The following is a 17,689-nucleotide window of genomic DNA, read 5'->3' as shown; positions in this document are numbered from 1 at the left end:
AATAATAAATATTTCGTTTACTGTTTGGAAATGTTACAAGAAATGCTAAATTAAAAAAAAAACAATAAAAGAAATATATCGTCCTTTTCTAATGCTGCATATGAATGTGTTCATATGGGCATTGCAAATCATTCAAAATGTAGAGTGAATCTACATTACATATGATCATTAATCTCGTAAGTGATTAGACGAGGTTTCGTGGCGCAGCGGCACAAGGGTGTGGCTGTAACGTGACGGTTGTGGGTTCAATCCCCACTCGATGAAGTGAAATACTTATTTACGTTTATATTTTCATTTCCTCGCTCTGGTGTCGAGGCAAAGCGCGGCGTTGAGTTCTGTTCCTCAACACGCAATGCTTCCAAAATTCGGCAGAAAGTGGGGAACGGAATGTCTTAACACTAGGTTCCCTCTGCTGTGTGCGGGATACAGCGTGAAGCTGTAAGTAATTATCATTCATCATTTAATAAGTTAGTTGATGCAACAAAAAATTGTCCTAAAATCGAGTTTAGTCTATTTAATATATTATATTCGTGTTTATGTTTTATTATATGTATATAATAATAACTGTTTGCTATTTCAAAATTGTTATATTACATATCAATTTAATAGTAAAAAAAACTAAAAAATTAAAATTATTTATGTTTGGGTGTGTGTTCAGTTTTTATTTGGTTTTTAAAAAATAATGTTGATGTTATTAATTCGGACTACCTTAAAAGTGTTCTTAGTGTTAATATGTATCTCTTTATGTACATAAATGTTACTTTTACAAATTGTTCAGTGAATTGAAATTGTGAATTTATATTGGCAATTTTACATGTTGATAAATGTCTTTCTTATATAATGTTTTTTATTTCTTACCAGCTTTTAGCTTTTTAACCACAGTTACGTCCGCGAGGTCATAGTTAATTTTGAAATAATTAATATGGCACATTATAAGTATTTAATAAAGGAATTAACTCTGTCCACTAGTATAGAGGCAAAATACCGCTCAAAAATATTTGAACACTTATATATTAATTTTAAAAAAATGAAAAAAAAAAAATAGTTTTATAGTGTTGGTTCTTTTGACAAATATATATTTTGTTTTTCATCATTATTTTTAACAGATTTGTTTTGCATTTAGAAGTACTCTGAGTTGAGAGATTAAAATGAAAAAAATAAGTTTTGTTTTCCGATTACTTTATATTATTTTACGTAAACCCATAATACAGTTATATTTTAATTATCTATGTCTCATTTAATAAATTAGTCCCGTATTACCGTTACTTGACACCTTTAAAAAGTGGGGATCGGAGTGTTTTAACACGAGGTTCCTTCTGCCTACCTTGCTGTATGCGGGATACAGCGTGAAGCTGATATTTCTATTTTTCTGATCTAAAATTACTTACCGATATATACATAGACATAAAAGTTTTAAGTACACTAATAAAAAACTAAACGGAATAATCGATCTAATTTTAATAATTTCCTTTTGGAGGTCTATAAATAATTCTCTATTTACTTATGTTATATTGAAGGCAAGTGTACTATTGTTCGATGACGCTACTATTCTTGTCACTTGTTACTTCTACCTGAGATCAATACTAGCAGTTGTTCGGTTCATTCGGTTGTTTATTTTCACTATCGGTCTTAAATCTATTTAGTCTTTATAAATCACACTCATAAACGTACACACTGTATAATTCGATTACGAAGAACATTTTACATTTCTTAATTAATCAACTATATTTTCACTTTCTCAGTTATGTCTGTAGTAAGCATACAAAACATTAATTTTTGTCTTTCTTCAACTTTTTGTAATTAATAGAAGTTTATTTAATATTAATTGTCTCTTGTTGCGTAAATCGTGTGCATACGGACATACAGCCTTAATTATTATATTGGCACGATGCGATAGATTTCTATTTTTATTGGTTTGTTCGACCATAAATATTCAACAGCTCAGCGATCGGCACTGGACACCAAATTCAGTACATTTACACTCTTGGCAAGGTGACGACAGTTCAGCTATTATTCGACCTACACGATACATTCGTCCATATATATTGCACCCGGCGAGCTTCGGCAATCCTAGATTAAGATTGTTTAAGAAATTATGAGCCGGTCTAACATCCGTTGTTTGCTGGACCCCATCTTTATTTGTGATTTCAATAATTTTTGTAGTAGGCCGAGGAGTTGTTCTCGTAGTGGTGGTAAATGTTTTTCTTGTTGTTATTATAGGCTTATACGTAGTAACGGGTCTAGATGTTGTTTTTCTTAACGTAGTTGGTTCTCCGAGAAGTAAATGATCTATTCGGTTGACAACATTCTGAGGATATACCTTCGGCGGCATTGGATAGCGATGTGTGACGGGTATGAATACGTTGTCTGGCGCTGTATACTTTCTTTTGGTAGTTGGAGCAGGTGTGGTTACTTTTGGTGGTATATTTACAGTGGTTTTTTTACGTTTGAGTGTACCGGTAGTAGTTTCATAGGTTTCACTAAGTAACAATTGTAAGACACTGCCAAAAGAAAAACCTTCGTCTTCTTCTTCCTCGTCATATTCTGTAGAATTATTAGAATTTTGAGGTAAATCGTTATGTGGCATCGTTGATGTTTGTGAAGATACTTCTGGAAAACTTGTTTGGGTAGAATTAATCTGTTGGAAATCTTTTATCACTTCCTGTGTCATTATGTCACTATTATTTGTTGATGTATAATTTGTTGTAGTAATCTCTGGTTTTGCTATACCTATGCTATCTATTTCACTATGGATCGGTACTTTAGATTCATTTAGGCTAATAGCAAAATTTTGGATCGTTAAAAAAGAAGAAGGTGTTGTTTTATTTCCTAAAACATAAAAAATACATAAATGAAATAAGAAGTTTAGAAGTAATCATAATATAAATAAGAATATTAGAATTCCATAAAAGAAATATAATATTTAGTTATAAGCCAACATGAACAAGCTTAGAAAAAAAAATCTAATAGAAATAATTACATACTCTCACAAATCAAGTCTCCACAACATAAATCGCCAGTACTAACAACAGAGCCACGTCGCTCACAACCTGGAGGCGTGCTGCAGGGTCGAAGTGAACAGCGTAGTGCACCCCATGCACATGAGCACACAGAACAAGCCACATTAACTGATTCTCCTTCGAGAATATGTCTACCATCACTTGTTATGCATTCATCTGTAATTAATCAAATTTGTTAACCAGTCCAGCCATCTTCTATTTAACTAGCAGTAGTTACTATAATAAACAAAAATAAAAGTGATACTAACAGAAAATAGTAAACATTATCAATCAAAATGCTATGTTTCCAGAATTTTGCAGAAAATGGGGAACGGAAGTGTCTTAATAGGAACGGAGTGTATATACTTCGTTCCCAGGTTCCCTCTGCCTACAACGCTGTGTGTATCCTACACTACATAACGAGATGAGATAGAAGCTGAGAGAATCAATCACTTTGAGAATGAAGAAAATCTATATTGTTTTAATAGTATTGTAATAGTTAGTCTACATCTGATTATCAATTTTTGTAGGTTTCCATTACCTTTAGGCTCCAGCTGCATCGATGTCGTTAAATGAGGAATTATGGGCGCCGGAGGAGTGCTTTGATATACAGAGTAATACTCGTCCATTATTCCCGGACCTTTGGGTATGAAACCTCCTAAGATACAAAAAATATTCCTCTTTAATTATTTCTTTGAATTAGTTTTTGCTACTTAGTAAATTAATGAACTAAAAACGACATAAATCATTTGCCGCTGAATCTGAATCTGGATATATATAATGTTATTCTTTTAAAAAAATTTTTAATTACTTATTATACTGTACAAATAAAATAACTCTCGGATCGGATTGTTCTTCTCTAACGTGAGGACAGCGTTTACTTGCATGCAATATAACGAGAGGTCAGCAATTGAAGAATTGAAGAAGAAACGGAGACTTTATATTAGGTTCAAGGGCATTTCTTGAAAAACTTAAAGGATTTGAATAATGGGTGGTGGACTCACAGCCCAATTTCCGCAAATAGGTCAATAGTACTGCGTATACCAGGCAGCCAGGTTGTACAACACGGACAACCTGGCTGGAGGCACCTACTAAACTATGACAACAATTGGTCTGCAATGGTCTCCTTCTATGTACAAATAAATAAAAAATGTACAAATAAATAAACATAATTCTTACCTTCCGTCTCCATTGGTGGTGAAAACAAATTAAATGATGGAGTTTCCATTTTATACTTAGTATCTGTAGGGGAAGGTTTTCGTTCTATCTCATTAATTGCTTTTGCAGAATTTCCCAAAGCAGTTGTCACTGTATATTCATGTACTTGTGGGGGTGCATCATTTGTTATGCTAGCATATGCTATATTAACGTCATCTACTTCATGAGTGAGACTGGGATACTGTGGTTCGACTTTCTTAGACACAAATACAGGATACTGTGTTGGATTATATACATCCTCTTTTCGCATTGCAAAAGCTTGTTTTAAATCTTTACTTGGATAGTAAACGGGAAATTTGTCATCACTTTCCAAAAGTGAATAGTCTAGACTTTCTTTGGAAGATATATCTTCATCTACTACTGCATCGGCTGCGACAAAGGGTATAATTCTGAAATCACATTGTAAGTATAATATAATAAGTTATGTGTAACTTACAACTTTGAAATTATATTTATTTTAATAAGTATAAAGTCTGCGTAATTAAACTGAAAGTACAAAAAATCAAACCAATGTGTAATTACTTTAAATTTGGCAATGATGGAGGTAGCGTAGGTTCTGGGTAATCATAGTCATATTCATCTTTTTTTACTTTCGAAGGTGGCACCGTTTTGGGTACACTCGTAGAAGAGGCTACTGTTGTAGATTGACTTGTATTTGTACGAAGAGAGCTCGTAACATTTATAGTAAATGTTTCGTGTTCATCAAAACCGCCATTATTTCTTTCTGTTATTATGTCATTGGCTGAATACGTTTCACTCTCTACTTCGATATTAACGATAGGAATACGAGGTTGCGTTTCACTCTCAATCCAGATATCTGGATCGGATACATTCAATAGCAATGATGTAGAGGATAATTCTGCAGTGCAGTTGATTGTACCGTTTATTATAATTTTTACTGAACTCTCAGGTTGTTCAGTAGTCGTGCTTTCAAATTCTTTTACAGTTGTCTCTGCTGTCCCTGTGGAGGATATTTCCTCAGAACTAGTAGTTTGTGTAGATTCAATAGCAGTTGTAAAACTTTTTTCGTCTTTGATATTTGAGTCTGTATTGATTTCACCAGTCTTTCTTTTCACTTTCACTGTTGTCGTTAGTTGTTCCTTGGTGACAGTCACAGCTGAAGTACTTTTATGAGTAGTTTGCTCATTAATTGTTGTTTCCCGTTTAGTTGATTTAGATGTATGAAAGGATCTGTTTTCATCATTCAATGACATCAATGTATTTTGACGTTGAAGATATAAAGTTTTAGTACCTGAAATATCAAAATACTTGTTATTAATGTATCATTAACATCATTTGTATTAATTCAGTAACATTTTATTTTTTTAAATAATAGGAAATTTAAGGAGAACGTTTATATATTTACTTTTATTACTTTTTTTTCTAACGTACTTGATACATTTATTTCTAAAGTATGACGCAAGGACATTGTTTGCTTATAAAATTCAAACCCACAACTACCATCAGCTTTATTACAATATGTCTAATAAGAAAATATACCATTATTACGATTATCACACTGATACTGATGTGGACAACACTCCCCCTCCCGCAGCAGCGGGCGACACCCGCGCAGCGCCGGCGCACAGGCTAACCGCTGACAGCGCACCGCACCTCGAAGACAGAAACATTGCATACATTCTGCCGCTTCCGCTGCCTTCACTCGTTCCCCTTCGTACGCCCACTTGCCATCTGGTGTTATGCAGTCTGTAATAATTTATAATCATTTAATTTATAGTGGCGCAGCAGCATTTCGTCTGAGAATAAATACAACAGTTAGAAGTTCGATTAGTACTATTGGGAACTATCAAAGCTACCAAGAAAAATATTTAAAAAATGGTATAAAAATTTAAATCAATATCTCACCATGTATATTCCCACTGACAGCTACATCAGTAGACGGACTGTGTTCACAGTAGTATCGCTGAGGGCAACAGGCACCGGAAGCAGCTCGTGCCTTACATCCGGGTGGCGGCGGGAGGCAGACCGGTCTGACACACCGCCGGGCTCCCCCCAGGCAAAAACATTGCTCGCAAGCTGAACCTCCACTCATCGCTGACCCCGCAGCGTACACCACCCCGCCTTCCACGCACGCTGGAAACACTCAAATAACATTAAATTATCTTATGTATTATGTAATAATTGCTTTTTTACGAACCTAAAAGGGGCAATGTCACAAAGAGACGATAGGGTGATAGAGGCACTGATCCAAAAACTTAAGGAAGGCGTTCTGCATAAGCCAGGCCAAATCTAAAATTCCACACCTATATACATAATAATTATACAAAAGACTATAATAATTATACAAAAGACTCTAATAATTATAATTTTTATTCTAATAATTTCTCTAATAATTATAATATATTTTTAAAATTAAAAAAAAAAAAAAAAAAATTGTCGGTAGGGGTCTCATCCAACCCCTCTAGTATAAGCTCTAGATATAAGTACAGTTTAAATTGTCCCAAAATTAAGTACGCCACATTAAAAGAACTTTCTTAAAATAAAAAAAGGCACGGGCAACTATGAGCCCGTGGATGTAGTTTTTTAAAATAAAAAAAAAAAAAAAAAAAAAAAATTGCTTTTTTAAAAAAAAAATATAACTAATATTTTTAACCTTTACTTTGCAGTAAAAAAAATACTATTACTGGTTTTCAAGTATGACTCAGACTGTAAAGTTACATGGGTCATAATCAGAAAAGTGGACATTTTCGAATTCGTAACGTAACTGATAAGTAACAACACTGATAATGTTTGTTACGAAACTGATGATATAAGGCATTATACACAACAAAATAAGAATATTATGTCAATAAAACTATTGTTGTTTTTATTTAATGAGACACAAATTAAAATTTTAAAGATTCAATCGTTGAATTAACAGATTATAAATGTAAGAAAACATAACAAAGTGACAATATTAACAATATAATGATGCTAGTTCGTAACTTAATAAACTTATATTTCTAGTTAGACACCACAAAGTTAATGATAAAATTAAATCCACTTTAAAATATATCAAAATTTGAGTCGTTATCACTGGAATTAAGTTTAATTCTTTGTAAGTGTTTATTCCGCATATCTTCATATTTAATAGGATTGGTCTGTTTAAGACGTTCTCTATATCTTTATTGTCTTTCAGCATTTGACATAGGAGCCATGACGGTTACTGAAAATTTAAAAATATGTATCAATAGATATTTAATAATATTTTATGTTTGTTGTTTAGATCTTTAACAACGCTAGTATATAACGTATTTGTTTTTAAATAAAAGCCTCACCCGCTTGAGCTACATATTTATTAATTCACTATCTCCAGAGAAAAAAATAGTAATTACAAAATCACAACTAATTTCAGGAAGAATAAAAAAACGTTTTTAACTAAATCGGTTAAGCCGTTTCTGAGATAAGCGTGCACAAAGACATTAGACAAACAAGCAAACAGGCAAAAAACTTAAAAATCATTATTTTTAGTTACTTTACGTTATCAAAAGTCACCAATTATATTTTTCATATGCCAGCAATTTTTTTTTATATACATATCTTCTGATGGTAACTTCATTATGAACTAGGCTTCATATTTTCTCAGTTTCGTTACGTAACGAAATATAACGAAATTGAGAATGAAGTCTGAGAAATTCTAACCTTTTTAAATATTTGCTCATAAGCCACGTGTTGCATGTGCAAGCACTGAAGTTCTTTTTTGAGATTTTGTAAAAAGAAGCAAATAACATAAACAAGAAAAGGAAATTATAGAATACTTACCAAAATAAAAGCCGTTTATAACCCTGAGATGTAATTTCACGATTTCCCTCTAAAACATTTGAACCCCTCAACTGCTGCGAGAACACTACTTGTTGTAGCTACGATAGCATCGACTTACACAATAATGGTCCCACAATAAAAACTAATATTAAATACCATTCAAAATAATTGCGTTCATATTTTAATTGTACGTTACTAGCCCTGAGTAACAAAAAGACAATATTTTGGGACAAATTTACTTAATTCATATATATTATTTATTAAATAATGTATCAATAAAAGTAGTTCTATTTAATATTATGCATAAAGTAAAGTAATATAAACATATCTGAAATCAAATAAAACCATAAATATTCGTAACAAATCAATTTTTAAAAAGTAAAGTGGTGAATGGGACACGAAAAATTGTATGGAAGCATTTTGAAAAGTTTTTTGCAACTAACAAAAAATACTATTATTTGCCATAATACATTTAAAATATTACAAAAATCTTTAAGTTAATAAGTAAATTTATCTTAAATGGCAAAATATTTAAATTATCTTTAAAATTGTATTTTTAAAACGCATTCAAAGTAGCGGGACAAGAAAAGACACAAAATGTACACTTTTTCTGATTATGACCCACATACACACTTTCTTGCTCTGGTAAAATAAAATATGCAATAACTCTATATGCAATGTTACGAAAACGGGCTGCGTTTGGAACGGACTGTCTCAACTCTCCCCCATGCACCCCTTGGTTCCCTCTGTCTACGCTGCTATATGAAAAAAAATAGTTAAGAAGAATTCAATCCCTGTATATTTTAAATACATACCATGACCAATTGACGATGGTGTTTCTATTGCTGTGTCATCGACTTGAGCGGCTGATGTGATCTCTAAATGCTTAAGGTCATCTGAAAATTATAAAATAAAATCTAAGAATAACAATCTTTAAATTGAAATTTGTTTAGTATAAAGTATAGATAGTAGTAAGATATAAAATATCTGTTTTTAACCGACTTCTGTAAGAAAAGGAGGTTATTAATTTGACTGTATTTTTTTATAGCTTCACTTAAGCAGAATATGCTTTTTATAAAACAACAAAGGTTTTGGAATAAGCAAATTATTAGCAAATATGACATGAAACTTATTAATGGCTCACGGTTCTCTCTGGCCACCCAACTAGAAATAAAACGTGAATCTACAAAACTTAGTCAATAATTCTCACCAGGACATCTTAATTCAGCACAGCACTCCCCCTTCTCATGTACAACATGGCACCTTGGTGGAGGTTCAGGCAGAGGCGCGCAGGCTCGCCGTCTGCACGACAACGCGCCCTGTGCACATACACATTGCAGGCAGGGTTCACGTGATCTCACTACTGTTGATGGAGGGTACCAGCGAGCTTCGTAGATGCAACCTGTTGTTTTACCTGGAAATTTTGATTTTTTTTTTTCATGTAATGAATCATATTTCAAAACCACTTACTTCTCTTGCACCAGAAAACAAAAATAAGGTAAAATTATACTCACTGACAGATCGTTTGGAACCGTGGAAAAAAAATTGATCGTCACCATTGCTTTCTGCAAAGTTACACAATATAATAAAATAAATATTTTTTTTCTAAAATAATAAATAAAAAAACGATGTTTAGAGATATTATACAAGAATACAAGAATAAGCACCAAAGTACCTACTTTAGTAATAAATAGTATAATAACCTTGAGTCCAGGTCCAAATGCTTCCATATTATATAATTACGAACATCTTGGAAAACTGGCAACGAAACTGAACTTTACGAAACCAGAGCCTATATTTCCTATATATTCAGAGAGACTTTATAAATAAAAGACCAAACTAATATTAGATTTGACCTACGACTTCGCCCGCCTGGCCAATTTGAAAATAACTCTAAATGCGGAAGGTAGCTTTGACCAGAGGTATAGTGAAACAATTATAGAAATGTGTTAATACTATTATATATCCTATAGTATTCCCCGACAAATGGATTATCCAATGCAAAAAGATTTTGTGAAATGAAACCAGTAGTTTCCGAGATTTGTCCGTTTAACCAAACAAACTTTTGACCCTTCAAGTTAAGTATAAGTGTGTACTCATATATTTAATAACTTTAATACAAAAAGCTTACATATTACCAACATTCCAAACTAACATAGCACAAATAGACCGAATACCAGACCTAACTTAAAGCTTAAGTCGTAAACAAATTAATAAATATTACTTTACATTTATTTTTATTTATAACCAAGGAAAGGCAGATCTAGGCATACTGAGGTATGATAAAAGTGAGCAAAAACTAACTAAGACTCGGTCGGCATCTCCGCTATTAAAGACTACAGGTATATATGCCGTAATAATTGCAGTTTATTAACGATTGCCACCATTGCGTCGCCATACATATATATTTTTTGCTGTTTTTAACTGGGTATTTAATGATATAAGGATATGTGTTGAAATATATATATATATATAAGTACGTATATACTTAGGTAATTTATACTTAATGGAAGACCAGCATGTTTATTTTTGCTATAATTAAATTAAAAGTGTAATAAGCAACACTTATCTATCGTAGCTCAGAGAAACTGCGTCAGAATGTCAACGCGACGACTGTAGATTCGATGTTTATTCGAGGGAACGAATTATTTTCACTTTCTCGCTCTAAAAAGACGAAACAAGGCTTTTCGCCATTTAACATACAAAAAATTGGGAGGAGAGTTGGCAACACTTGCCTTGAAACGAAGTTATAATATAATACTGAATGCGATGAGAAAGTTCCCTGAGTGCGGTGAAAAAGAACCCTGGACTCCAGTACCGAAACTGTACAAACTAATCCTGAACTATTAACACTCTTACTAAGGTAATCCTTAATCTGTAATAGAAATAATTCTCAAATAACAACTAGATTTTGCAAAACCCGTGGTTAAGAATTAATTCCACAGTTTACGGTTTGTTTGTACTGCGTGGGTGTCGGTCAAGAGCACTAGAGTATAATGGTATTAGAAACGGATAACAATTTTATTTGCAAATTAGCGTGCCTTCACTTAATCTGGGTTAAATACATATATAAAATATAATTTGTTGTCTTGTCGTGTCTAGAACAGTAATCAGTTAATTTTTAGAATATATTCAGAAGAACTCTTTCTTCCAGCCATTCGTGGAGCGTCAAAGATTACGAGTGTAAATGCCACAGGTTGTAGGTTCGAGGAAATAAAATGTTTAATATTTGTATTTCTTTGCTCTGACACTAAAGCAAAAAGCCCGGCGTTTAGTTCCGCCACTCAACACGCAATGCCTCGAAAAGTTCGGCGGAAAGTGGAGAACGAAGTCTTAACACTAAGTTCCTTCTGCTTACACTGCTGTTTGCGGGAAACAGCGTGAAGCTGATTCATGTTAATGCACGAATTAAAGTTTTTGTACGAATTAAATAGACTGTAAAAAACCTCATTAGTTATTACTTTTTGTAATTTATATGACGTGGTTAAGTTAATTTCATTAAAAATTATAATACCCATACCCAATCAAAAATTAAGAGAATCGTATAAAATGTTATTTTTGTCTCTCTTATAAGATTTTACTTAGAATTAGATACAGTCGTGAATCTTAAAAAAACTTGAACTATAATATTTTTTACGAACCCCACATCGACTTACATAATAAATAGTAAAAACTAGACACGCTGTCTATCAAACTTAGAATAATTACACATTTTATATTTAGATATATGTATGTATTTTTTGCCTCTGATGAGTATCACAATTATAAAATACTCGTATATATAAGGAAGTGCTCGTAATTGCGATAATGAAATTTAATTTGATTCATTAAATTAAGTAATCATTTGCCTTTTTTATTTCTTTTAGTTATCTCTTCTACGTATATACATAGAATATATAGAAAATTATTATAGAAAAATTGATGAAAATTATGAGGACGCTAAAGAACGTGCAAAGTGGAGTAGGTTGAGTAGGAAGGCAGACCTTCTTCCTTCTTCTCCCTTCTTCCCTCCAGGAACTTCTTCCTTCCTTCTTCCTGGCACTAATCCCGGCTTTTGTCAAAAGTCATAAAAAATAGGTAAGACAAACTGAATTTTCTTTATTTCTCCGCGGGGATCGAACCCACAACCAATCGCATCCACAGTCACATATTCGAGCCATTGCGAGACGACTGGCCTAAAGAAATATTTATTCAAATATTAATGTATATTAAAGAAGAACAGTTATATTTGCATTTCATATGATTTAACGTGTTCCTTATAGATGATTAATGCATCTAGCTCGTTAAAACAATAGGCGAGTTTGAATAGTTCCCAGCGGTCGCGGGTTCGATGCCGGACGTACGTTCGCACGACCTTATACAGTGTCGTGGGAGCCATTGTGTGTGGCATTAGAATATTATATTTTTAGCGATTAGTACGGTACATGCTACAATGTAACATTGGTTTTATTATATTTTATATATTGTTGCTATGTTTGTGAATTTTTTGTTTTCATTTTTATTTTTTAAGGTATTTAAATTCTTTTATTTTTGTATGTTCGAGTAAAGGCGTCAATCTCAGGAACTGTGATATGCTTCTGTATTGGACAGTGTATAGATGTAATTGAATATATAGAATACATACATATATATAGAAGTGTATAGATGTAACTCATGTCTGTACGTCTAACTACAATTAAAGCCATCTCGGACTACATATAGGTACCTACTCCTAATAATACATGTGGCTATTGCGGGCGAAACCGCAAATAAAAACTAGTGTTTTTAATAAAAAAATATAATAATTCTATTACCTTAAAGCTTTCAACGGCGTATGTTTGCTCAAATGTCATTAAACTTTGCTTCCATTGAGTTTCGATACGATCGGGAAAACCCGAACAACTTCTGATAATATATTAAAAACTAGTTTTCTTATATCAGCCTATTAGATTTACAAGTAATACAACTTAATAAATTTGTGTGTTTTTAATTCGTAGGTTCTAAAGAACTATTTTCATTTCAAGACAAAGCGTAGCGTTGATTCCACTCAACTAGCAATGTCTCAAAAATTATGAGGTTAACACTAAGTTCCTTCTTCCCTCTTTCCTACACCGAAGGCTGTAATATATCGAATAAAAAATGGAGTAGACAAGTCCAAACTACGCCATTACAATGCATTTTTATTAAAAACAGTATTAAATTTCAAAGTATAAGTTCAGCTTTTAAGCCTTAGCGTCTACAATAGTGGCATCTGCCATACATTAAGCTATTCCGGTTAGAAATAAACATTTGTACTACCATTCATAATATGGCTGCAAGACAAAGAAGTCAAGCTTTTTCAAACCATACTGTATGGGAATAAGATTGGATTTGAAATACGAAACGCGATCTAGCGGTAACGTTTGCATATATGAACACTACGAGTAATTCATATATTATTGTAATAATGGTTTTAAGTCTACTGATAGACGAAATGAAAATATTTTACAGTATTTTATTTGCTTTATTTTATAACATTGTTAGAAAAAGTGACCTTGTCTTTAATAGAGATTTCCTTCCTTCAACTTAAGCGTGGATATGGTAAAAAAAAATTGGAAAATGGAAGAAAAATTCATTAAATACAATTAATTACCCCAAACTGAGAATCGAAACCACAACTGTCGTGCCTATTTATACAAGTTATATGTAAACCAACGCCTACATATATAAGATATCCAAATATCTAAAATAGGCAGGAAATGAGAAACGGTGAACGCCACAAGAAATACGTCCAGGAGAGCGCGTCAACACAAAAAATATCAGTGGAAACGACAGTAAGAATTACATGTAATCGTTAGTCGGTGTCTCTGAGGAGTCGGCCCGACGCACTTTTTCCGTTCTAATGAGAATAATTACTGGTGAAACAATGGGTTTTATTTATGAGTGATTAAGATTCCGCTTGTGACCAACGAGCGACTTGAAAGTTCAAGTTTTTTTTCCTTTAAAATTAAAGCCCATAAGAAGCTTTTAAATAATTTTACACTAGTACACAGATTATATATTATTAATAATTATTATTATTAAAACATATGTTATAGATCTTTCTTAGTCCTTATCCTGCCTATAGCAGAGCATGCAGAAAGAGAACCTAGTGTTAAGACACTCCAGTCTCCCTTTACCGACAAATTTCGAAACATTGCCTATGGAACAGCGGAGACCAACTCCACGCAAAGACTTTAATAGATCTTAGATTTTAAAGGCAAAGATTTTATTACTTTTATAGATATTTATCGCATGCACCGTCTTCAGGTCAAAATAGTAAGTAGAATAGTTTGAAACAATGAACACATTGTTACGTAGAACCGTTACCATCATTTGAGTCATTCAGGCTGTACTGACGCAAAAAAAAAATTATTTATTTCTTGCATTTTCATATTTAACTCTGATTATACTTAGTAGATTATTTTTTCTCTTTTGGCAAAGGTAAGTTAATGTATATTCCATTCCCCATTTTCCGTCTATTTTTAAAGACATTGCGTGGAAATCAACACTGGGCTTTAATGGAAATAATTCCTTAACCTTAACGGATATCGAACTAACAATCATCGTGGTTTAAATGGAGAATAAAAGTGTATTATGGGAAAGGAATGTCTTAACATTAGCCTACCGGATTCTCTCTCCCTACCCTGCTATATGCGGGATTCATTGTAATGAATTTATAGTTTTTTTTTTTCAAATATAATAAATGAATAAAGGAGTGATGTATCACCAAGTTCTAACTATCAAATGAGGGAAATGAAATGAGTGCACATAAAAGTAAGTAAATTAAAAGTTTCAAATATCAAAAAGCCTGATTATTACACGTCTTAAATTTTGATAGCTATAAAATTTTTATGCTGTTTTAATGACAGCTTTTATGGACTTTAAAGTATATTTTAAGCAGCTATAGATATGATATCAAAAGCTGATTTCGTTTAATATTATTAAGATTTCAAAGAAATAACTTAAACCCTAAGTTCCTGAGAAATTGGTATGTTAAAGGGTTTTTTATTTGTTCTTAAATATTCCCTATATTATATATTACATAATACTATAATTAGATTAGGTTCCCCTTGACCTTTAAATACGTTCATATCTTACTTATTAAGTGGGATAATCGTAGTAAATAATAATCTTAACACTAGGTTCCCAGGTTCCCCCTGCCCTGCTATGTGCGGGATACAACGTAAAGTTTAAATCACATAAGCTTATTTGTAAGCTATTGAACAACAAATAAAATATTTTAAGTTTTCTTCGATTAGCATACCCAAAATACATATCATACAAATGTAATTGATTGTATTCGCCATGTTTTATTATATTATGCTGTAAATTAATTAGAAAATGATGATTTTATAACACAACTTGCGCTACAGTTTATAAATATGTATATTGTAAGAAAAAATAGTAATATTTAAAGAACGTCTTATATTATAACTCTCTTCCTTCACTAAGTGACTAAAAAACAATGCACATATGGCACCACTGGGCTTAGAAAGTTGAAATTTAGCATGTAGGTAGATGATGGAGTGTAGGAGTGTAGCTGTACTAAGAGAGGATGTCTCCTTATTTCAACGAAAACGAGAAAAAACAGAACTTTTACATTGGGTCCTAAAATCCACACAAATAAAATAGTGACTATGTAGACTAATATAATACATTTATCGAAACTTCCTTATGAAGATATAACGAAAATCCTAATATTCAATTCATATATTTATAATTTTAAGGTGTAAATATTTAGTACGCATTTTCAAGAAAGTATACATACTTGCTCTTAACTCGAGCATCTTTTGTGCTTGTAATTAGGCATCCTTATTTTGAAAAGGTTAACTACTGACACACTTGACTCATATGTTTATGTGTAAGCTTAGTGCGTTTTGCTTATTGTTCTGTATAATTTCCTTTGAAATACGTAAATACGCTTTTTTTAGTTTCTTTCTTTTTACTTAGGGCAACCAGAGGAAATAAAGTGCCAAACGCTACCGACCCTGCCCGACCTCTTTCGCCTCGTTCACTGTCATCAACCACTTCATATATACCTTTCGAGAAGGTCTGGTCTGATCTTTACGTCCTCCACTATCATCGATAGGTTCGATGCGTTGTTAAAGGAACACTTGTAAATTGGTAAAATGACAGAAAACGATGAACAACTTAAATAATGATTTTGCAGTGATACCGTTTGAATAACAGCTCAAATTTGCTGAAAAGTATATATTTTTTTGTGCTGGTGCCATTATATTTAATATAATGAAGGATGCTTATAAAAAAATTAAATCAAGAAATATATAATAGTGAGAAATGAGGGGATTGAATATTGAAAAGAAATAATAACGTTATTTTAAAAGCTTCTAAGAAAAAATCATTAGATATAAAAAATCTGGTTTGAAATGAATAAAAAATAGCTCTAATTTCCGTACATTTTATAATAACTAAAAGTTCAATAAGTAAGTAAAAAAAAATAAACTCAATACAAAAAATAACTACATTTTAACTACAAAAAAATCAAGACTAGTCAAATTAAAGACGATTTAAACTAAGAAGCGAGCGCGTTGATGTCTTTTCATAGCAATTAATATAAGATGTAGAGTTATCAATAATCTAATTAAAAAAAGGCTTAATCTTATAACTTAAATAAATATTATTCATATATTTCTTAAAACACCAACAGGTATAGTAGATACCTGTAGATTTTGCCTTATTTTAAAGCAGAGGCCTCCGGCATAATTATGTGTATACTTACAGCAGTGTTTAAAAAGAATAAAAGACATGGACCCAGACTCAAGGATAAAATTCGCGTTCCAGGGCAAAAAAACACCTTAGGATACGTTGGGCGCTTATTCATCGAACCTCAGAATATACTTCAGAGTTGTCTACATAAAATATATAGAGATTATTGACAAAAATTGATTTATAAAAAGAAAGAAAAAGGCTTATTTAGATGTTTTAATATAAATTCAAATGTATGAAATATTTCAAATTAAAACGATCATATAATAAACAAAAATTCTAAAATATTTTAAATAACCAAAATGCCTTTTTCTTTCCAAACACAAACATAAAGTTTGGCAAGATCATTTCTATACTGTTCTGAGACATATATCACAGGGGTCGTCGACCCAACGAACCTGCGCAGGCGCACGCGAATAAGGCTATCAGGTAATATGGGGACATGACGTGCGTCCGCGGCGACGCGCTGCGCGAGACTGGCGAGACCTGATCTGGACTTAATGAACTCCCTGATAACTGGAGCTTTTAGCTTTAATTAGTTATGAATGGAACTTTGTCAGTCTGTTGATTGAGCTTTAGGTTTTATTAAAAAAGTTTATTATTTATAAATAAATTTGACGAAATACAATTATCCTCTGTTTAAAATATATTAAATTAAGATTTTTCCTAAGTTAGCTATTACGTGTCATTTACAAGGATGAAATTATACGACATATTTTAATAATAATTACTTTTTTTAACTGTTTCTCATAAAGCTATATACATGTGAAGAATAAATATTATTTTACAAATTATTGTTATATTTAGCTTCGGAATTCCACAACTCGCTAGTCTTGATGAGGACAATAATTAATTCTCCTGAGTGGAAATAGAACCCATAACTGTGCTAGTCAAACGCTGTGCTCTGTTGTGAGATTTATGTAGTATAAAAGACTAAAAATCACACGCTATCATACTGGGGCACAGTAATTGTTAAAATTTAA

The 17,689-nt window shown here is 32.2% G+C and overlaps 1 protein-coding gene across 3 annotated transcripts; it reads right to left on the bottom strand.

The window, feature by feature from the left end:
* Window positions 1–1,440: 1,440 nt before the first annotated feature.
* LOC146527994 (uncharacterized) lies at window positions 1,441–17,189 on the bottom strand. Of its 3 annotated transcripts, none has more exons than XM_085204975.1 (11): window positions 17,105–17,189; window positions 9,494–9,544; window positions 9,190–9,393; window positions 8,795–8,875; window positions 6,084–6,320; window positions 5,718–5,924; window positions 4,740–5,469; window positions 4,179–4,606; window positions 3,541–3,657; window positions 2,985–3,176; window positions 1,441–2,829 (listed from the first exon to the last, which is right to left on the bottom strand). In XM_085204975.1, exons 1-11 carry the CDS (start codon window positions 17,148–17,150, stop codon window positions 1,934–1,936), a joined length of 3,189 nt encoding a protein of 1,062 aa, XP_085061101.1. In that variant the 5' UTR covers window positions 17,151–17,189; the 3' UTR covers window positions 1,441–1,933. The 3 variants fall into 3 exon arrangements, with proteins under 3 accessions (XP_085061101.1, XP_085061103.1, XP_085061102.1); XM_085204977.1 differs by having other exon boundaries at window positions 5,727–5,924; XM_085204976.1 differs by having other exon boundaries at window positions 6,084–6,311.
* Between the last annotated feature and the right edge of the window lie 500 nt (window positions 17,190–17,689).

Source organism: Heliconius melpomene, chromosome 20, assembly GCF_056956725.1.
Source record: "Heliconius melpomene rosina isolate 202511_hmr_F chromosome 20, ASM5695672v1, whole genome shotgun sequence".
Classification (NCBI taxonomy): Eukaryota; Metazoa; Arthropoda; class Insecta; order Lepidoptera; family Nymphalidae; genus Heliconius; species Heliconius melpomene.
This window is presented reverse-complemented; position numbering and strand designations above follow the sequence as displayed.

Excerpts from the sequence above, each read along its gene's own strand:
- LOC146527994 (XM_085204975.1), bottom strand. The coding sequence starts at position 17,150 with ATGTCCCCATATTACCTGATAGCCTTATTCGCGTGCGCCTGCGCAG. Across the intron at positions 6,321-8,794 it reads ACCATCGTCAATTGGTCATG|TGTTTCCAGCGTGCGTGGAA; the intron begins GTATGTATTTAA and ends ATGTTATTTGAG. Across the intron at positions 5,470-5,717 it reads GTGTGATAATCGTAATAATG|GTACTAAAACTTTATATCTT; the intron begins GTATATTTTCTT and ends TTGATATTTCAG.